Genomic DNA, 19,803 nt, shown 5'->3' with positions numbered 1-19,803 from the left:
CGTAGGGTCTTGGGGACAAAAATCGAAGAGAAAATGGGCGACAAGTGGTCGCTGTCGCTGGAATCGTGACAAACCCCTTTGGAGGGGTGGAGCTCGTTGCAAGAGTCTATTGTGTGTCGCTGACGCTGATGATGCGATGTGATGTGCAGTGAGGGAGAATATCCCGATGTAGGAAACTGTACAGGCGCTGGAAAACGAAAACCGTCCTTTCTTTCCCGTTCGTGGAATGTGTTCCGTTCGTAAGGTCGTGCTCCGTGGGAGACATGTGAATGTATTTATATACTGAGAGGTGCAAGGTGTTGTGTTGTGGGTGTGGCGGGTGGACTCAATTAAGATGGAAACGAGGGCGGCGCGTGGGAGGTTTGATGGCTGTGGTCGAACCCAAGATCTAGTGGCCCCATCCCTGCCGAACACCGATAACTGCTAACGCGACGACGGCGCCGATGATGAGAAGGCCAATGATGGACATGCCCCTATTAAGGTTACGCCACCATCTAGCGCTCTCATATCTGGTTTCGTCGACGGCATATTTCTGGTATCGGAAAGCGGGGTGGGTGGAGGTGTACTTGTTCTCGCCGTTCTCGACGTCGAGCGATTTCGGGTTCGGGGGCAGCGGAAGGAAGGCAGCAACCATCCAAGCTAGGTACGGTGTTAGCATACCATCTAAGGGGTGGGAATTGTCAATAACAAAACATACCCAGAGGGAAAATAAACCCAATAATAAACAGCAACACCTGGGCGTTCCTCCTGCCGAGGACAGAGCTGTCGGCTGACCAGCTCACGCTCGGCGGATCCCACACGCTGTATCGAGTCGCCCGACGATCTGGTTGGAGATGCGGAGACCAAATGCTGGACGTCTTCTGTCTTAGCGTCCTGAAGACGTTGTAGTCGTGGCCCTGGGGGGCTGGCGATATCTCCATGGAGGCCTGATCGGGAGAGCGTTGTTGGCCGTTGTTCGGTTGCACTTCTCTCGCCCGCCTTCGTGGACTGAAAATGGCCTGGGGGAAGTTGTCGGTATTCGGGGACTCGCTACCTAGGACGCCCGAGCTGGGGGGTCGGCTATCGCCACTGTCAGAGATTGTCAAGAAGGATGGACGGCGGCCGAGGAATCGCCGTTCGCCAGAACCGTAGTATACTCTAGCGGCGCATGTCAGCGCCGCACAAAAAAAGGAATGCGGTCGTCCTAACTTACCTAGCCCAGGCTGGGATCTGGGAGTTGAAACTGTTGGCGCGAGAGCTCGAGTTCGAATGGAGATTCCAACTCCCGCTGTTGGCGAAAAGCGCGGCCAGCCCCGTCTTTGATGGTCTGTGTTCCAAATCGGCCAACCCATCTCCGTGCTCGTCTTGGTCTCGGATCATGCGGATCTGAGAAGGACCCGCTCTCGCGTAGGTTTGGGGTGGCCTCTCGAGCGAGTCGCTAGCCGACGTGGTTGCGGCCTCATCGAGCTGTCCAGCCATGGATGACGATATGCTCGCCAATTGGCGGCTGTGCATGGAGCTCACCCAGCCAGTGCTGCTGCGGCGCCGCTGGTGTCCTCCGCTTCCCTCTGAGAGGGGCGAGACGGAGCGCGCGGGATCGCTACCCCCTTCGCTCTCGGACATGACTGTGGACAGCTGGGAGCTCCATTGGTGAGGCTGGGACTGCAGCATTGGGGCCTGGGGCCGGAGGGTGATGGCGGCCTGGTGATTGGAAGAACGGGACGATGACCTCTCAGGAATCGACCATGGAAAGCGTTGGTTCGATGATGCGGGAAGGTTGAGGACCACGGGACCTGTCAACAACGCCTGGGCGGGATCTTGGCCGGTGATGATAGACGACAAGCTCTTGAGCGACTGGACAGATCCAGTGCGAGACCGGAGGGTCTCACGGGACCGCTGCTTATAGTAGCCGAATCTCTCATATGATGGCTTTTTCGCCGGCCTTAACGGTGCGACAACCAAGCTCTCCTGAGAGTACTCCGGACGCGGTTTTCTGGTGACGGCAGCGAGGGACGACGAAGGCGACACGGATGGAGCGCCGTGCAACACGTAGTTCTCGTCACCGCCTTGCGAGGCGGTGGTCGGTCTGCTCGGAAACGCCGGAGCGGGCGAGGATTGGCCGAGGACCTCCCAGTTGGAGGGGCCCGCAGAGTTGAAGGCGAGGCTGTCTCTAGACTCTTGCGCAGTAGATGCGGGGCCATACACCTTGTAGTTTGTCGCCTCGGAGACGGTCTGAATCGTTTGGTTAGAAACGCCGGATGAGAAGGATGTTTTTCGGACCACGGTTCGAGTCGACGTGTCTTCTTCCTTTTCGCTGGCGGAAGAAGAAGCTTCCGGTAGTGGGGGGAGCTGCGTCTCGGATGACGACGTTGACGAAGCGTACGCCGCTTGCTTTCCTTTGTTGTCCGGCGTCGACGGTACCTTCCGGAGGCCACCGACTAAGCGGTAGTTCCAAGGGGATGACGCACTAGGATCCTCAGCTAACTGTGTGGACGAGGAAGCACGGGATGGCGTCGAGTGCCGCTTTTCAGCAGAAAAGCTCTGGTCCAGTACCACTGTGCTCGCGCCTGTCAACGGGGTACTCGAACGTCGCTCGCTCCACGTGTCAGTCGAAGCGCGGTCCTGGGCGCTTGGTGTCCTGGAAGTGTACGACGGGAGATGTGATGTCTGGCTTTCGGTGGCGCTCTCAGTGGCGCTCTCGGTGACGCTGCCGGTGACGCTGGCAGCAGCGCTATCAGAGGTGTCGGATTGCGGCTCTTCGGGCACGAGCGAGAAGGTTCCGTTGGGATGGACGGCAAGTCGCAAGGTGCCTCGACGCGAGTCGGACCGTTTGTGCCGGGAGTGAGCAGTCGCTGGTGAGGGAGAAGATTCTGCGCGGGAGCGCCTCGGCGCTGGCGCATTAAAGTCGGTGGTGTTAGTTGAGACTTCAGACGGTGACCTCAGCGTCGGTGCGGTTGGCCCAGCGGGGCCCAGGGTCGAGGGGCTGCCCAGAGGTTTCACCCCTGAAACCCTCTCATCCCTGGATCTCGCCAATGAGGAACGCCTAGCCGTGGGCGACGACAATGCGGACCCCTGGCCTTCTGTCACCTCATCTCTCCAGCTCGTCCGTCTGGAGTGAGAAGCATTGCTACTGGCCTGGTCGTTGAAAAGTCCCGAACTTCGATTTTCTCGCGATGACGCCTGGCTTGGCGCCCGGTCCTCGGGGTCGAGCCGGGGTGGGGAATACGGCACGAGACGGATGCCGGGTTTGTTGGTTTGCGAATTGGATCGCTCCTGAAGGGATTGAGTTCGGCCATGTCGGGCTGATGGCGCCGACATGGCTCTGAGACGGACGGCGTTCGGGGCCGGGAGGTTATTGATCCGTCGAATCCCGCTCCCACACTACAAGCTGGGCAGTGGTCAGATTTGTTCCATATCCGTGTCATGCGCGCTAGTTTTCAGAAGCAAGTCAAGCGAGGCGAGTGTCGTCTGAAGCGGGGAGGGAGAGAAAGTGGTTGTTTGGAGAGAATCGGTTCGGTTTCGATCGGATGTCGGTATAATAAGTAGGGAGTGTCTGCCGTTGCTTGATGTGCGATTTCGAAGTCGCGAGCCAGAGATGGCGATCGATGCGTAGCTGCACGGGGCAAAAATAAAAATTAAGGTATCAAGCAGCTACCTGGGCAGGCAGGCAATGAGGCGACAAAAGAGTGCGCCGAAGAAGAAAATTAAACAAAAAACCACAGTTGGGTTAAAGACAGACTTGAAGGTGGGATGGTGGATGACCAAGGCAAATATCAATTGAGCATTGAGGGCGAGAAGACGTGCGGCGTCTGGCGAAGCATTGGGATCCAATGAATGCAGAGCAAAAACCCGAAAAAGGGACGGTCGGGCGGCAGACGGCAGACGGAAAGCAAGGGCGCCTATCTTGAGCCAACACCTACACTAAATGTAGCTGCTCCTTCGATGTTTCGCCTTCGGACGAAGAGATTGAAAGAAATTTAGACGTGGAGTGTCCGGAGAAAAGCTCTGGAAGCATTTCCTGGTTTGTAAATATTCCCGCAAGCGTGCACCAAACAATCCAGGATGACCCATTGGCCAGTGCGTGACGGGACAGCGCATGCCACCGCCTGCACAGCAAAAGGAGCAGTTCCCAGCAGTGCCCAGTATCCCCGTTGTTGAGAGCGAGAGAACCTTGGTGCTGGTGCAACGTTCAAGGACAAGGCTGGAAGTCTAATTTCGCGTCGAGCTGCGATAGGCAGGCACAAGGGCAGGTTGCGTTAGCACGAACCGTTTGGGCCCTGCACGCTTGCTGTTTTGGGCAGAACACCAGTACCCCCGCGGGTTAGCGGCTTCCTACCCTTTCCAGAAGAGCCTGGATCCAGAGCCATCCTGTCATCTTTGCCCTTGTTCCCCCAGACGAAACATGAGGCAGTGCAGTGTTCCGTTCGCAAACGCCGTCACCGACAATTCGGGTCTTTCGCGATGCGGCCAAAAACCCCAAACCGATCCGATGCCGACTCCATCAAACAAAAGATGGACTCCTGCACCCCTCGCTCGAGGACGTTGGACCCCCAAAGAAATCACAGGGCAGGACGGCATCTCATGAAGCGACCCACAGAGGAGGCTGCATGTGCGCCCAAAGCCTTCGCAGGCGTCAAACCCCAGGATGTGCGCACAGCAAGCGGGCCCAGCAAAACAACTCACCGCCATGTCTCGGACGCAGCCGATCATGACCCCGGATTCCGACGGATGCGCTGAGCACGCTATGTCTTGACTCTTGACTGAGCCCATCGAGCCAATTGAAGGCGATACGCCCGAATATTCTCACAGCTGTTTTCACGATTTCACTCCCCTCGGGCCGTTTGACCGGCGATCGCACGCGGCGAAATGCCATGCGGATAAGATGGGTCCTTTGATACGTGTTCGACGGTGATGGCAGCGATCAGAAGCGAGGATGCAAGCCGCAGGCTCGGCAGGGGGTGCCACAAGCGCACAGCGGGGCGGCAATTAAACCCCCGCTCAAGAGCTGGGCAGCGCGTCCCCGATTCGCGTCTCGATCGCGCCCAATTCGGTTTATCATGCCGTCAAGCAGGACTCCTCCAACCAGACACCACGAGATGGCACCAGTAGATGAGAGCTGGTGGTGGTACAGGTGCGGAGGGGAGGCAACTCGGTTGTGACTGGCCCTTCAGTGATTTTGCCGATTTGCCAGTCCCACGAGCCCACCCTCGCCCGCAAATAGGGGCCGGCAATGTGTAGCATTGTCTTGAAAACACAATAGATGGCCGAATGAGGAAGAATGCAAGGGATGCCATCAAAGACAATGAGCGTGGTTGGGAAATTCCGGCCGGTCCAGGCGCACAACCGAAGCAGGGTGCCGAGACAACTTTCAATGACCGCCCATTGCGTAAACCTTCTTTTCAAATCCCATAACTACATCCCAGAGACTCCGGGCAGCAACTCAACTGCAGTCAAAACATAACTAGAGATCGCCACCACCCACTCTCACTCCACGACAAGGAGTAGTACTGTATAGTTCCGGACCTGTCAAGTCTAAGAATAGTCTAGGAGAACCGGTGGAGCACGGGAGCAACCGCGGGTCCGACAAGCACTTTGGCTTTTGGCGATTCGCTGAAACGACCCAATCCCGTGGCCATCCCTCCCACCATTTCCCGCGGCCGCGGTACAACCCAACACTCAGACGGCGTCTAAGCAGGAGTGTGGTCAGCCGCCGCAGACCCAGATCGTCGCTCTTGAGTTTCCTACCCCTAACCTAGCAGGAAGTGTCAGCCGCGTTCAAGATGCCTGCCATCTCAGACACCCTGCGCAAGTTCAACCCCTGGCATAAGGGCAAGTACCTCAGACTCAAGCATTACCGTTCCACACACACCACGTGCTCGTCGTCATATGAAACACATCCACACACACGCACACGCACACAAGACAACCGACTAACCCCGAGTCTCAGATGCCGTCCCTCCACCCCCACCAATCACCACCCGAGCCGCCTACGGTCTCATCGCCCTCTACGCCCTGAGCTACTTCATCCCTTTCTACCTGTCCCGGACCACCCGCCCGTCCCCGACCCTCTCACGGGACTCGCCCTCGGTCATCCGGGCCCGCATCCGCTCCGTGACGCTGTCATGCCTTGCCTGCACGGCGGCCACCTACGTGGTCGTCTCGCGCGCCGGGGCCGGTACCACCACACCCCTTGAGGCGCTGCACCTTCTCGGCCTCTGGCCCGTCGCGCTGTGGGACTCCCTCCGCGTTCTGTTCCTGACGGCCCTGCTCTTCGCAGGCCCGCTGTTCAGCTACCTGGTCGTCGACCGCGGCTGGGCCGACTGGGCCCGCCTCGAGCCGCTCCGTGAGGTCTGGTCCGAGTGGACGACCTGGCGGAACATCATCGCTGTATGCCAACCCCCCCAATAATCCGCTCGCCTCCCCCCTCCCCCTTTGAGGGCCCCCCGACTAACACCTCTCTTCCCCCCCAAAACAGGGCCCCACCACCGAAGAAATCCTCTTCCGCACCGCCTCCATCCCCCTAATGCAACTCGCCCACTGCCCGCCACGCACCACCATCCTGCTCACCCCGGTAATCTTCGGCCTCGCGCACGTCCACCACCTGTACGAGTTCCGCCTCATGAACCCGCGGGTGCCGCTCGTGGCGGCCCTCGCGCGCTCCGTCTTCCAGTTCGCCTACACCACCCTGTTCGGCGCCTACGCCACCTTTCTGTTCCTGCGCTCCGGCTCCCTGCTGGCCGTGTGCGCCGTGCACGCGTTTTGTAATTGTATGGGCCTGCCGCAGGTCTGGGGGCGCGTGGAGCCCGCGCCGGGGCCGGTGGTCGTGCGGGTGCCGGCGCCGATGCCGGTGATGGCTGGGGAGGGGGATGGGTTGCTGCAGCGGGGTGGGCATGGTGGGCGTGGTGATGGTGGTGGTGGGAGGCCGAGTATCGCGTGGACGGTGGCGTACTATGTGTTGCTGGTCGGGGGAGCTGTCATGTGGTATAGGAATCTGTGGGTGTTGACGGAGAGTGAGAATGGGTTGGTGCCGAGCTCGGCATTTTCTGCGTAGGGGTTGGGAATGGAATGGGTAATAGGTGTTGGTTGGATGGATGGGTGCGTTGCTGGGATAGGGGCTAGGTTAGATGGTGAGTTTAGTGTGTCTATTGTAAAGGATAATGTCTACAATATAATTGTCTTGGGAGGCATCAACACAGCCCAGGGCCAGTTGCTTGCCAAGCTACTTCCCAGCACCCTCCTCCAGTTCCCCAGAGACGCACGCCACTCAGGCATGATAGAGCAGCTAAACCATCGCGGCCATCCGTGAATATCACCCCCGTTACAAGTCAACGGCCCTTCCACAACTCGATTGATACATCATTCACATTACTATTTCGCTACCCAGCCAGCCAAAAGCACCTCACAATCCCATCATTGCCTCGGTGCTCATCCATCATCCCCACAACCCGCTCCCTTCCATCCTTCACTCCATAACGGCCCAACACCACCCACCCATCCATCCATCCATCCATCCCCCTCGATCCCAACGGCCCAACCCCCCAAAGCAAGGACTGTCCGCCGGCAACCATGTAGCATCCCGATCCCAAAACGCCAGTCATGCGCGCGTTTACGTCTTCGAAAAAAGAAAAGAAGGAAAGGGAAAGAAAACCTTGAAACTACACCAACAACAGAATTCAGGTACGCCGTTTTTAAGATGGGTAATAAAGAAGGGAAACCAGATCCCAAAGCCAGTCCTCCCTCCCGCAGTGCCAAAGCTCTATGCTGAGAAAAGTAGATCCGTCCACTAAAATGGCTAAGGAGAGAAAAGGGCCTGCGCACAAGACAAAGTGATGTACAAGAAAGCAAGCCGGGAAGCGAAGCGAACGGGGCATGGCGTCGGCATTATTCTGCCCCCTACTAAAGCACTGTTGTTCTTCAAGCCTGCGAGGGAGGGGTACGCGGTCCTTGCCATCAGGGAGTGTTTTTTGGCGCAGACGCGGCGTGTGTGCGGTGAGACGGCTCACGTTAGCGTGGTGGATTGATGCGTCGTTCTCTTCAAGAGTTGGCGTCCCTGTTGCTCTGCGCGCTGGCGCTCATCGTGGGCTTGGTGGTGGGCAGGAGACCGGCCTCCTGAGCCTTTTGGCGGACCTTGGCCCACGCGAAGACGAGACCGCTGACGAAGCCGACGGCGATGGCGGTGATGCTGCCGAAGGTGATGGGTGCGTCAAAGAAGATCAGGCCGCTGATGGCAATGGGGAGCTTGTTGAGGGCGCCAACCATCGAGTATGTCGTCGATGAGGTAACGCGGATGCACCATGCCGAGCAGTACGAGATGAAGATGGCGGCCAGACCGGAGTAAATCATGCCAACCATCAGCTTGTTGCGGGTCTCGATGGGAAAGTTCTTGGCGAGGTTCTCGGCAGACCAGTCCTCGACCAACAGCGAGCAGACGACGAGGACGGGGATCGTCAAGAGGTTGTTGTAGAACATGCCTAGTGAGTAAAAGTTAGCAAACTGCCTTGCCACAAGTAGCCCGTCGCACATACTGTCGTAGTCCTTGAAGTTCATCTTCTTGATAACCTTGCGCATCCCAAGCAAGTACGAGGAGGTGCAAACAACGTTCAAGCCCATCCACGCATAGCCGGCGTTCAGGGTCGCGAGGGCAGCCGAAGTCTCGGCCGAGTGACCAACACCGTCGATGGCAGCCTGGATATCAGCCCACGCAGCCACGACGGAGCTGAGCACCATCAAGCCGAAGGACAGTAGCATGAGCGGGGTCACGCTGCCGCCGAACCAGAGCACCTCTCCGTAAGCGATGACGATGATGGTCAGGTTCTTGAAGATGGTGTAGACCGGGACGGAGAGGTACTGGAGAGCGTTGGCGCCCGTGTAGATCATGCTGACGAGGAGGAGCGAGACGGGGAACCCTGACCATGGATCGATCAGCAAACGGTCTGGGGGACAAGGGGTCTGGCTGACGCACATTTCTTCGCCTTGTTCGAATCAAAGGGCGCAAGGTTCTTGATGAGGCCGGTCTGCCTGGAGAGAAGAATGGCGATCGTGCAAACAAGTGACTAGCAGAGCAGCAGTCAGTTCCCCATCCTGCTTCACCTCCTCCCCTAAAACATGCATACCTGGATGCCAAGGTAGAAGAAGTTCAAGTTCCACGACTCGCCGGAGACGACATATTTGTTCACAACGGTCATGCTGATCGACGACAGGCAGTAGGCGAGGATCGACGCTCCGGGGCTGTTGTCGAGCTTGCCGAAGTATGCCGAAGTTGTGGGCTCGCGGCCGCGGGGTCGGAGCACGGGCGAGTTCCTGCCCAGGAACGGGTCCTTCTCGCCCCCGAAGTCGTTGGCGCCCTCCACGGCCCGCATCTCGATATCCTCGTTCTTCTTGTTCGACATTTTGCGTGATGCGTGAAATCCTCAATCGACTAAAACGAGCGACGAATAGTGGTGGTAAGAATTGTGCGAAAGGCTCTATGCTCGCAAAATGCAGCAGTCGGTGTAGTTCTGTAGATCGAAGGAGCAGATCTCAGATTTCCGGAGACGGTTGCGGAAATCTGATTCTGATGCGCGCGGGACAGCGATCGGTGTGGCGCAAGTAGCAGATGGGGCAGTGCTCTTCGCCGGTGGAATGAAGCAAAGCAACGCCGGTCGATGCTCTCGTCTCGTCGCCCAGGAAAGGGAGGATGCTGGTCGGGACGGGCGAAAACGCGTGTCAGGGGCGGTGGAGTTGACGGGTTGATAGGAAATCTTGTTAAATTGGCAAGACTCGAAACCAGCCAGGCCTTCCTCCACGCTTTCCCCTGGCTCGTCCTGGCTCCCCTTTTTTCGCGCTTGGCTTTGGTGTGTGGGCCCTCGTGTGGGGCCCGAAAACGCTTGTTTCGTAAGATTCCCGTATTGGTGTGTATTGGTACAGGGGCTTCGTGCTCGTCCCTTTCGACTACGCCATCGACCGTTTGATAAAGGTGCTCGACACCCTCAATCCCTCACCCTTCCTTTGCTTACCTTTCTTTCGGGGCTTAGCTACAAATCCTTCGGCTCATGCATGGCCCTGCGTCTTCCAGAGACGCCAGGGCCAGGCTCTCAGGGAGAAGCTCGCCGCTGTCACCGTTCAGGAGGTTAGAGCTCGTCTGACTTCCATGGATGTTGTTTCTGTTCTCGGCCGAAGCTCGACATGTATTGAAAAACATTATATCAATCTGCCCTATGATGACATTACGGTTCCATATATTCCATGAGCCGAACCATAACCACCGCCCACTTGCCATTCAGAAATAGACAAAACGCCAACCCCGAACCCAGGGTACCCAGCCCAACCGCCACTCCACATTTTCCAAAATAGACAAACCTCCCTAAAATGAACTACACAAACCCCATATGAAATCAATACTCAATCCTCCAACAACTCAAACCACTCCGGTATCTCCTTGATCAGACTCCACATATACTTCTCCAACTTGGCCGCACACTTCGAATACACGGTCGACGCATCATTATACTGGCGGCAGTTGCTAAAAATGAGCTTCAGGTCCGCCACCAAGTCCTTGGGCGTCTCATAGGCGTCGCTCTCCAGCCTGCCCTCCATCGTCGACAGGTCCATGGGCGAGGCAATGTATTTGTAGTAGTCGGGCACCTCATCCCTGTTGACCGGGTTGAGGAAGGGCCAGGCCTGCTTATGGTTCTGGATCTGGTACAGGAAGCGGCGAAGCTCGTTGAAGTGGGGGCCGTGACGCGGTACCCGGGCCAGTTCGTCCATGTCCGGCGACCAGCCCGTCGCGCGGATGGCGGGGATGGAGAGCGGGTCGATGGGTTTGCCGGCGGCGAATTCGGGCGGTGGCTGGTGCACAACGTGGCTCCTGCTGAGGGCGCGGATTTTGGCCTGTACGGTTTCCTTTTGCTTGAGGAGCATCCGGCCGGCGTCGAGGTAGCGTATCCGCGGGACCATGGAGCATTGCATAAGTGTCCCGCCTTCGTAGTCTTTAATGTAACCCATCCAGAGGGACTTATCCAAAGTAATATCCTTGGAAAACCCTTGTTTCTGGAAATAGCCCGTGGCGTAATTGTCAGCGTAGGTAAGAAAATGCATGACTGGTGATGTGGCTTTGACATAGTCCTTCAGATGGGCCATGAGATGCGCTCCGTATCCTTTCACCTGCTGATCAGATGACACCGCACAGAAAACAATCTCGGCAAACTTGCGGGCTTTGAATGACCGGAATGTTATCCCACCAATAACCTCCAAGGGCTTCTTGACTATCGCGATCGACGTATGGGTGCGGTCGTAGACAAGGCGCGCGATGTAATCCTTGGGCATCTTGGGTAGTTGCTTTTGAAATAGGCATTTCAAACCTGTAAGGATGATCATGCTCTGTTTGGCGCCATCGTTGTTGACGACTTGGAATTCAATCTCCCCATTCCGTTCTTCTAGAACAGCAGGCTTTGGGCGGTCAGAACCTAAAGGCTTGTTATTCGGACGGAGGATCATACCTTGTCGGGAAAAGGAACCCTCTGCGGGGGACCGGTCGGGGATTGTACGCCTGCTTTGGTTTCGGGCAGTTCGTCGTCGTGTGAGTTTTTGAATCTTTTAGCATCGGGCGCGACATTCGAGGGTTCGGGCACCAAGCGCTTGGCGAATGTGGTTTTTCGCTCCTGGTCTGTGGGAATCCATGTGAACGTGTTGTCCATGTTGCTTGGCCTGGTTCTCACACCGCGTCACTCTCTGGGAAGATGACACTCTTGTAAGTTATCAAGTCCCGCTCTCGGTTGCGGACCGATAATCGTTCGAGTTGAATGGTGGTAAAATTGCGTTTCTGGGGCCGGAGTCGGGTTCTCTGGATTGATTGCAGTTGCTGCGTAGAAATGGATGCAGTTGTTGAGTTTTGGGTGACGAAAGTCTGTGTCCGTGTCGACGTTTGCCTATAAGGCAGGGCAAGTACCAGGCAGCCTATTAGAAGCCAGCATGCTAGTCGGCCTGCGACAAGGCGACCGGGAGGGGTTGGGATGTGGCGCTGGCCCACTATGAATCGTTTTCGAACGAAGGGGACGGTGGGGGGACAGGACTGAGGGCAAGTCCAATTGCGACGGGGGTACCTAGGTACTTGGGTACTTGCCGCGAGAGCGACATATGTCATGAATGTTGGGACCGAGAGAGCGGAAGCGGCCAAGAGGGTCCCGAAAAGTTCCTTGGTTCGAGCCTTCGAGGCACCTAGCGCAACTAGAAACAAAGAAATATGATACCGCTGCGATAACAAATCACCCAAAAAAAAACCCGAGATATCGCTTTTCCCCATCAATCCCGTTGGACCCTCTCTGATTCTTTTGGCTCGGGCGTCATTCCCTCCATCACCTCGTCCTCCGGCTCCTTGTCTTCTTCGCCCTCCTTCTCTTCCGCCTCATCTCGCACTCCTCTGTCTCCCACTTCTTCTTTATCATCGCCCTCATCCCGGTCCGTCTTGTCACCCCTTTCTCCGCCTAACGCATCAGGGGCGACCGGGTAGTTGAGGTGCTTCCAGTCTTCCAATTCCTCCGTCACCGACCGCAATCGATCACGAATACTCTCGATGGCGTAGCTCCCCAGCAGCAACCTCAGCGGCGGATACGAGCAATGGCCAAGCTGCCACACCAGTTCGGCGCACTTGACCGCGCTCGTGGGCTGCTTGTCGCCAAGCCACTGTACCATCCTCTTAGCGTGCAGCGCCGGCGACGTCGCGTGCGAATATGCCTCGCTGGCAGGTTTGATCAGGAAATGGCCCCAAGTGGGCAAGGGATTCGTCTTGGAGTCCGGCTCGTCCCTCCTGACCAGCCCGGGCTCGACCAGCGTCGCCTTAATATTGAATGAATCGACCTCATACAGCATGGCTTCAATCAATCCTTCGACAGCGTACTTCGACGCGCAGTACGGGCCCAGGCCGGGAACACCGAGGGCGCCCGAGGTGGAACTAAAGATGAGATAGCGGCCGCCGTTCTGCTGGCGGAAATATGGCAGGCTGGCCTGGACAATGTGCAAGGTGCCCATGAAATTGGTCTCGAACTGGTTGCGTAGCTCGTGCTCGTCCTGGTCCTCGCACGCGCCGATGACGCCATATCCAGAACAGTTAGCGATGCAGTCGATGCGGCCAAAGCGAGTCAGGGTGCGCTGGATGACGCGCGCGACCGATGCGCCGTCGCGCACGTCGCACAGCTGGCCCAGGCATGTGTCGCTGTTGAGCGTCGCGATGGCCTCGGGGGACGTCTCGAGCACCCGCCCAACCGTGGTGACTAGATCGCCGTGGCTGAGGGCGGACTTGACCAGTGAGCGGCCCATGTGGCCGGTGCCGCCGAAAATCTGGGAACATGGTTAGGGGGTGGCTAGGGGGGGTGAGGTTGAGGAGAAGCGCGCACAATCCAGACTAGCGGCTTCACGGCTGCCCCGGGCTGTGGAGGGTCGCAGCTTGCCGGGAGTTGGAGCCTCATCTTGGATGGATCGGACCCGGAAATGGATGACCCATCGTGTATGCTCCGAGTATCCATTCCGGATAGCGCGGGGGGGTTGTTTAACGATTGACTATCTTGAACTCTTAACGATGGCTTGGTGGTGGGGAAATTGAATGTTCGCGAAAGCTAATGGAAACACGGTTTAAACGGCGAGGTGATGCCAATTCCAATTCACATGCGCCCGCCTAGCAAATCTTCAACTCATGTTATGTTGTTTCAAGAGAGTTCGAATCTAAAAACACCGAGACGTCGGGCCTCGCTCTTGACACTATGTGGATGAATGATGGATGGAGCCGGCGGTTGAAAGCCGGCCGTGTGGGGGAAGCGGAATGTCTTGGCGCTCACACCCTGCCATCCTGCCATTCAAGCAAAGTTCCACTCAAACTCGGCAGAGACAACCTCACTTTCCGAGACTGCATGGAGAAATTCCAACCAGTGAAATTGATAGTTCAGAGCAAGTGTAGACTTGAATTACTTTCTTACAATGAGGTAATGTTATTCCCTACTCTAAAGAAGGCCGTTGAGCATTCCGTAATGCCATCCATTATGTTACGCTGTGTTACCAAATTGAGGTTGAACACTGCGTTGGACTTGCAAGGCAAAAAGCACCTCTGGACGATTTAGATAGCTCAATGCGCATGGGAGTGCAAAGATGCCGGATGTTTGACAGCCTATACCGAGATTAATTGGGCGGTGGCTTTTGCGGAAGAGGTATTGGAAAGCCAAGTTCAACAAAATAACGAAGGCAGTTTCTATTTAATGTTGCGTTGAGTTCTAAGATGGTGGAGGAATGGGTGGTGATGTTGAGGAAGAGGTGGTGCAGGATGAGCTGAGATCTTAGACGCGATGGTAGATCTGATAACAGATATCGTGAGGGGTTAGCCATGGTTGTGAGTAAAAGAGAAAAAGAGAAAGAGGTGATGGGGGGAGATACGATGTGGTTGATGGATACAAGATAATTGAGACCAACAACACGACAAAAAAAGGATGTAAAAAGACAAAAAAGCTCACCAGCTCCTTCTAGGTGCCCCTAGGGAATTCTGGCTACGAAAAACCCGCGTTGATTTTTACAAATGCCTCCGCATTGCCATTCGTGATCGGGGGAGGGATCGAACCCGTGGTTCCGTGGAACCTCCGGGGAATGGGCAGCTAAGAGACACACGGCCGCCGGATGATTGCGCTATTTCATCGCGGCCGATTTGTTATTGGAAAAGTTGGATCTAAACTATATACCCTTAACGACCTCTCTGCCTGTTCACTGCTTCCATACCTAGGCAGCGATGTGGTTCGGTCACCTGCTGGGCAGCCTAGACTGTGGCCTTGCTCGAGGGCCTGTGCGGGCGTCAAGGCGCAAGCAGGACCCGATTTGAGTTGATTAAACATAAATAAGAGGCGCTTACTTTCATGAATACTGTTATATGTCTGTGCCGAAAACTTGACATCCTGGATCCCATTCTCCTTCCGAGTAACAGAAGAAATACGAACCTGGTGTCGTTCAGGGAGCCACGTGACTCGACTAACACAACACAACAACCTGGAAGCCAAGCCCAGAAATGGATGGAGAATCTCTTGGCACTGCCTCCACTTATCGATAGCGACACGAATGGCGCAATGCAAAGCTCAACAGACATGTTACGTTGATGACGGTGACAGTGTTGCTAGTTCGTGAGACAATCCTGTAGATTTCAGCCAATACCAAACCCAGATTTACGAGCGTGCCATTGCTGAGTAACAAGACCAAATCTCACCATTACTGTGGGCGATCTTGACCAACTTTTGTGCCCCTCACCACCAGATTTAACCTGGGAGCCCCGCCTTGTTCGCTTCATTGCTCACTCGCGTTGTCAACTCACCGGCATCCAAGCCAAGAGCACACACAACATCAACACCACCATACTCACGACCCCCCATCACCAAAAATGAAGGCCTACTTCTACGACGACCTCCCCGTAAGCACTCCAAAACACACCCAACCCTCCCCCTCCCCTTTCCACCTCCCTCCCCAAACCAAAATCACGCAACCTCCCACCTTCACCCCCTCAACCACAAACAACACCAACAAACACCCCCTAACCAAACCCCCAACCCCAGGGCGACCAACGCCTCCCGCACGCCTCCGCCACCACCGCAGAACTCACCGAATCGGCCCTCGCCTCCCTCGGCGTGCTCTACTTCCACATGCCGGACCTGGCCGGCGTGGACGCGCTGGCCAGCGAGCGCGGGTACCGCAACCGGGACGAGATCACGGTGTCGCCGCAGACGATGGGCGACGCGTACGAGGGGAAGGTGCGCCAGTTCTTTGACGAGCATCTGCATGAGGATGAGGAGATTCGCTATGTGAGGGGGGGGAGGGGGTATTTTGATGTGAGGGATCGGGGGGATCGGTGGGTGCGGATTGCGTTGGAGAAGGTGTGTTCTTTCTTGTTTCTTTTTTCTTCTTTTTTTTTTTTTTAACTCGCTTTTGGGGAATGGTGGTGTGGTGTGGTGGTGACGGTTGGGGGAAGGGGGTCAAGTGGTTTATGTTCATGGGACTGACGATGGAATTAGGACGACTTGATTATCCTGCCCGCGGGGATTTACCATCGGTTTACGACTGATGAGAACAACGTAAGTGTCATGTTGGCGACTTAGACGGCAGTTTAAAGGAAGTTAATGCTAACGCATGCAGTACATCCACGCGATGCGCCTGTTCAAGGAAGAACCCAAGTGGACGCCCCTGAACCGGTCCGGGGATCTGGACACAAACCCATACCGTAAGGAGTATGTCTCGCAGTTCTTGGAATAGAGGGCTGTCACGCCGTGGATACCATAAGCGATGTATTATGTCAATGCGGAGCGTGTTGAAGTTGATTGACTTGGTGCCATCCCGCTCGTGTTATCTTGTCTATCGTTTTGCTCGCTCAATCGCCACATAGTAGCACTCTTTACCAGGCCGTCGACCTGCAAAATCCCACCTGCTAGATAACCACAAGAGGTGGAGTTGGGCAAACCGGAGGTTCCCATGCTACCACTGGCATCCTCACCCGTTGCCCTGCAAATACCTCAATCCCTTCCTTAACCCAGGGAGGACATGGCCTTCCAAACCCAACCCAACGCCAATGTTGTATGCAATGCTCATAAGAACCCTCTGTAATGTATGACCTCCCTCAACGCCAAGCCCGCCAAATCGAATTGTATGTCGCAAAAGTCCACTTACCCTCGAGCACGTACGCTGCCGCACCCTTGCCCGGTCATCCACGCTCACATCACTTCCGGCGGCGGAACCTCGGCCCCGGCGACAGCGATCTCGTTGTTGATACCGTTGGCCGTCTCCTCGCGCGGTCGCCCCTCTGGAGTAGGGTCAGCACGACATAGTCAACTCAACCACCCAGAAATCACTCACCAAACAGCCGGCGCCACCACATGGGCGGGTCCAACGGGCGCGATCCGCCGTGCAGGGGCGGGTACACATCGTTGAAGAAGTACCAAACATGACCGATAATCACGCCCATGAACTCATCCTTGGGGATGGTGCCGTGCAGCACGAAGCTGATGCCCATCAGCACCCACGGCAGGTAGGGGGCGCGGAAGACCAGCAGCCCCAGGAAGCTCATGAGCGTGTCCGGGTTGCGGCGCGACCAGATGTACACGAGCGTCGACGACAGCGGGTGGCCGAGGAAGGGCATGGCGACAAACGGCGACAGGAGGAGCAGGCTGGTCATGGCGTAGACGAGGAGCCACGAGAAGTAGGCGGATGACCGGCCGGAGGTCTCCTCGAGGAGCCGCGCGTAGCGCTGTAGGAAGTAGACGTGGAAGAGGAGGTCGATGGAGAAGGGGCCGAAGTAGAGGAAGGTGGTGATGAGGCGCCAGTACTGTGGTTGGGGATGGCGGGGTTAGCATGGGCGGATGCGATGCGATACGACGGCTGGGGAGGGGTAGGGTCCCGGACTCACCTCTGACTTTTGGAAGACTGTGCGGTAGCTGTAGAAGAGTTGAAATGGGGTGACTAGTTGGCACTGCACCAGGCCGCTGGTCAGGACTGTCGCGGTTGTCCACCATCTCGTGCAGATGGGCATCTCCCAGAACCATGTTTCGAGCGGGAAGCCCCCCTCGCCGCCCATTATTTGATCCATCTTTTTCTTTACAAGATTGCAAGCGCAATCGTAGATGTCGTGGTGACTGCAGAAAATGTAGGGTCGGCGACTTATTACACTGAAGCCCTGGCGTGCTTAGGTTGGTGCTTTGTAGATGGGTAGTTGCGGTTGCGGGATGCGATAGCGGCCCAGCCTTGGATGGCGCAGTCGCAGGCTGCGATTTGCAGTTAAAGTTGGAGCGCTTTGCGGAATGAATACATGTGCACTGCAGTCGACCAAGTAGCCGACGTGGAAAGTTGCGGAGTGGTGTGGTGGTTTGGAGTGGGCTCCTCCTCGCGTTGCTGATGAATCGCAGTGATGCTGAGGTGTCCTTTATCTCTAACGGTATCTTTCATCAGCGGGTGTTAGTACGCCGAGACGAACGGCGAGCTCGGCAAGCGAGCCGGGGGGAACAGACAAGGCCCGATGACGCCAGTTAGGGAGAAAGCCACATATGCATGTATCCGATATTATCATTCGGACGAGAAGCAAGTGCACTAACATGTGGCTGGTGCCATTTCCCTGTACCCGGCCACCCCATTAAAATCCCTGTCTCTTCAGTCGCGTCCATCACGCGAGAGCTCAGTCCCGCGAAAGTGCGGGTCAGGGAAGTTGAATGAAGCTCCCAACCTCCCGGATCCCTCCCGAATTGAACCTTTGTCACATTCAACTTTGCGACCAGATCCGGCCCTTACTTTGTACCCTCGAGCATCTTTTCGCGATATCAGCTTTTTGCGATACCGCTTTCCCTTTTGGCAATTCCATTTGCGCCGGACCCTGTCTATTTTCGTATCGCAAAGCACTCGAGCTTCCCGTCGACCTTTCGAGTCCCTTTCTAGCCCCTTACCACGCCCTCGGATCACGCCAATCCCTCGGCCATAGCTTTCTACATCCCTTAGCCCGCCTATTAGAGCACGCCCAGCCAGCAAGATGCCCCCCAAAAAGGCCAAGCAACGAGCCTCGGTCGGCGCGGCGGCCGCTTCACCCCGGGGTCGGGGACGGCCACCAGCAGCGGCAGCGGCAGCGGCGACGGCGGCGAAGAGACCAAGACACAGCAACGTACAACGTACGTTCTCATCTTTCTTCTCTCCCCCTTCCACAACATCCAATCCCCCGCCAATCCCTTGCTAACCTCCCCAAAGCAGGCGACCCCGTCCCGCGCCCCAAAAAGCGCCGCTACCACCCCGGCACCGTCGCGCTCAAAGAAATCCGCCGCTACCAAGCCAACACCGACCTCCTCCTGCTCAAGCTCCCCTTCTCCCGCCTGGTACGCCCTGCCCCCTTCTTGCCCACCCCCTCTTTTCCCACCCCCCACATCAAAACCACCCACCTACCCACCCACCCACTAACACCTTGCTTGACAAATCCAGGTCCGCGAAATCGCCCTCCAATACCAGCCCTCCGCCGAGGAGCTGCGCTGGCAGTCCCAGGCGATCCTGGCCCTGCAGGAGGCCGCCGAGGCCTTCCTCGTGCACCTGTTCGAGGACACCAACCTGTGTGCCATCCACGCCAAGCGCGTCACCATCATGCAGAAGGACATCCAGCTCGCCCGCAGGATACGCGGTGTTTGGGGGGGTGCTGGGTGGGTGTGACCTGTGATCTGGGGTCGTGGCCGTGGCCGTGCGTGGGTGCGCTTGAAGGGGTTGGTTCGGGTTGGAGTTGCTTTTTTTTCTGGTGCTTCTTCGGCTCGAGGGCATATACCTACATAATCGCTGCGTGATGCAGTGTTTGGGGGGGTGGGGTTGGGTCCCCTGGGCTTGGCTTGGGAGGATAGAAAGGCGTGGTCGGTCGGCCGGGTGGAGCTGCGACGGTCCCAAGACCTGAGCTCTCTGCTTGACGGCTCCCCGGGAAGGAAGGGTGTGCGCTAAACACAATATGTGTGCGCCGGATCTGGTGGCGGCGTTCAAAGGAGTTTTAGGGGGTTCCGGGTGCTCCTGGTTGTGTGTTGTGTTGTTGCTATATACAGGAGTTTTGGGCGGTTCGGGGGGAGGCGTCTGGTTTGGCTTGGTTACTGTACCCGAAAGAGGCCGTGGCCGCTGTGATAGTATAATCAACGCCGAGCGGGTGTCGTCGGATGGTCTGCCGGGATGTGGTTGTGATTTGTGACGTCCTCATGCTCGTGGTTGGTGTGTTTGTACCTCACGTCGTTGATGACTCAACCGCCATCCGTGGCAGTCCACATGCCATCACCCATCGCCGTGGGGTATCTCTTCCCTCACCCCGACCAACCAAAACACCCTTACTTGCAG

The 19,803-nt window shown here is 56.7% G+C and overlaps 8 protein-coding genes across 8 annotated transcripts; 3 read left to right on the top strand and 5 right to left on the bottom strand.

Annotated features, from left to right (window-relative positions):
* Positions 1-176: 176 nt before the first annotated feature.
* On the bottom strand, positions 177-3,626 carry F5144DRAFT_187034 (uncharacterized protein). The gene is made up of 3 exons (XM_066782781.1): positions 1,193-3,626; positions 698-1,137; positions 177-639 (listed from the first exon to the last, which is right to left on the bottom strand). The coding sequence occupies exons 1-3, from the start codon at positions 3,295-3,297 to the stop codon at positions 389-391; spliced, it is 2,796 nt and encodes a 931-aa protein (XP_066644895.1). The 5' UTR covers positions 3,298-3,626; the 3' UTR covers positions 177-388.
* Positions 3,627-5,759: 2,133 nt separating this feature from the next.
* On the top strand, positions 5,760-7,185 carry F5144DRAFT_628629 (uncharacterized protein; the record flags this gene model as incomplete). Its single annotated transcript, XM_066792344.1, has 3 exons — positions 5,760-5,835; positions 5,927-6,366; positions 6,455-7,185. 3 exons carry the CDS (start codon positions 5,760-5,762, stop codon positions 7,028-7,030), a joined length of 1,092 nt encoding a protein of 363 aa, XP_066644894.1. The 3' UTR covers positions 7,031-7,185.
* Positions 7,186-8,006: 821 nt separating this feature from the next.
* On the bottom strand, positions 8,007-9,495 carry F5144DRAFT_186933 (GDP-mannose transporter). The gene is made up of 4 exons (XM_066782778.1): positions 9,093-9,495; positions 8,942-9,032; positions 8,505-8,885; positions 8,007-8,450 (listed from the first exon to the last, which is right to left on the bottom strand). Exons 1-4 carry the CDS (start codon positions 9,366-9,368, stop codon positions 8,014-8,016), a joined length of 1,185 nt encoding a protein of 394 aa, XP_066644893.1. The 5' UTR covers positions 9,369-9,495; the 3' UTR covers positions 8,007-8,013.
* A 614-nt stretch (positions 9,496-10,109) lies between these two features.
* F5144DRAFT_186940 (Bromodomain-containing protein) lies at positions 10,110-12,083 on the bottom strand. The gene is made up of 2 exons (XM_066782779.1): positions 11,457-12,083; positions 10,110-11,406 (listed from the first exon to the last, which is right to left on the bottom strand). The coding sequence occupies exons 1-2, from the start codon at positions 11,652-11,654 to the stop codon at positions 10,360-10,362; spliced, it is 1,245 nt and encodes a 414-aa protein (XP_066644892.1). The 5' UTR covers positions 11,655-12,083; the 3' UTR covers positions 10,110-10,359.
* Positions 11,857-13,563, bottom strand: F5144DRAFT_186981 (uncharacterized protein). The gene is made up of 2 exons (XM_066782780.1): positions 13,350-13,563; positions 11,857-13,293 (listed from the first exon to the last, which is right to left on the bottom strand). The coding sequence occupies exons 1-2, from the start codon at positions 13,476-13,478 to the stop codon at positions 12,259-12,261; spliced, it is 1,164 nt and encodes a 387-aa protein (XP_066644891.1). The 5' UTR covers positions 13,479-13,563; the 3' UTR covers positions 11,857-12,258.
* A 1,713-nt stretch (positions 13,564-15,276) lies between these two features.
* F5144DRAFT_186363 (Acireductone dioxygenase ARD family) lies at positions 15,277-16,403 on the top strand. The gene is made up of 4 exons (XM_066782774.1): positions 15,277-15,391; positions 15,534-15,851; positions 15,990-16,049; positions 16,111-16,403. The coding sequence occupies exons 1-4, from the start codon at positions 15,362-15,364 to the stop codon at positions 16,225-16,227; spliced, it is 525 nt and encodes a 174-aa protein (XP_066644890.1). The 5' UTR covers positions 15,277-15,361; the 3' UTR covers positions 16,228-16,403.
* Positions 16,404-16,563: 160 nt separating this feature from the next.
* On the bottom strand, positions 16,564-17,648 carry F5144DRAFT_186561 (Der1-like family-domain-containing protein). The gene is made up of 3 exons (XM_066782776.1): positions 17,375-17,648; positions 16,825-17,293; positions 16,564-16,771 (listed from the first exon to the last, which is right to left on the bottom strand). Exons 1-3 carry the CDS (start codon positions 17,552-17,554, stop codon positions 16,683-16,685), a joined length of 738 nt encoding a protein of 245 aa, XP_066644889.1. The 5' UTR covers positions 17,555-17,648; the 3' UTR covers positions 16,564-16,682.
* Positions 17,649-18,484: 836 nt separating this feature from the next.
* On the top strand, positions 18,485-19,146 carry F5144DRAFT_546687 (histone H3-like protein; the record flags this gene model as incomplete). The annotated part of the gene is made up of 3 exons (XM_066787425.1): positions 18,485-18,620; positions 18,700-18,821; positions 18,925-19,146. 3 exons carry the CDS (start codon positions 18,485-18,487, stop codon positions 19,144-19,146), a joined length of 480 nt encoding a protein of 159 aa, XP_066644888.1.
* Between the last annotated feature and the right edge of the window lie 657 nt (positions 19,147-19,803).

This window comes from Chaetomium tenue (genome assembly GCF_020726465.1).
Source record: "Chaetomium tenue strain MPI-SDFR-AT-0079 chromosome Unknown F5144scaffold_3, whole genome shotgun sequence".
Classification (NCBI taxonomy): Eukaryota; Fungi; Ascomycota; class Sordariomycetes; order Sordariales; family Chaetomiaceae; genus Chaetomium; species Chaetomium tenue.
Note: the sequence above shows the minus strand (reverse complement) of the source record. Positions and strands in the feature narration are given on the sequence as shown.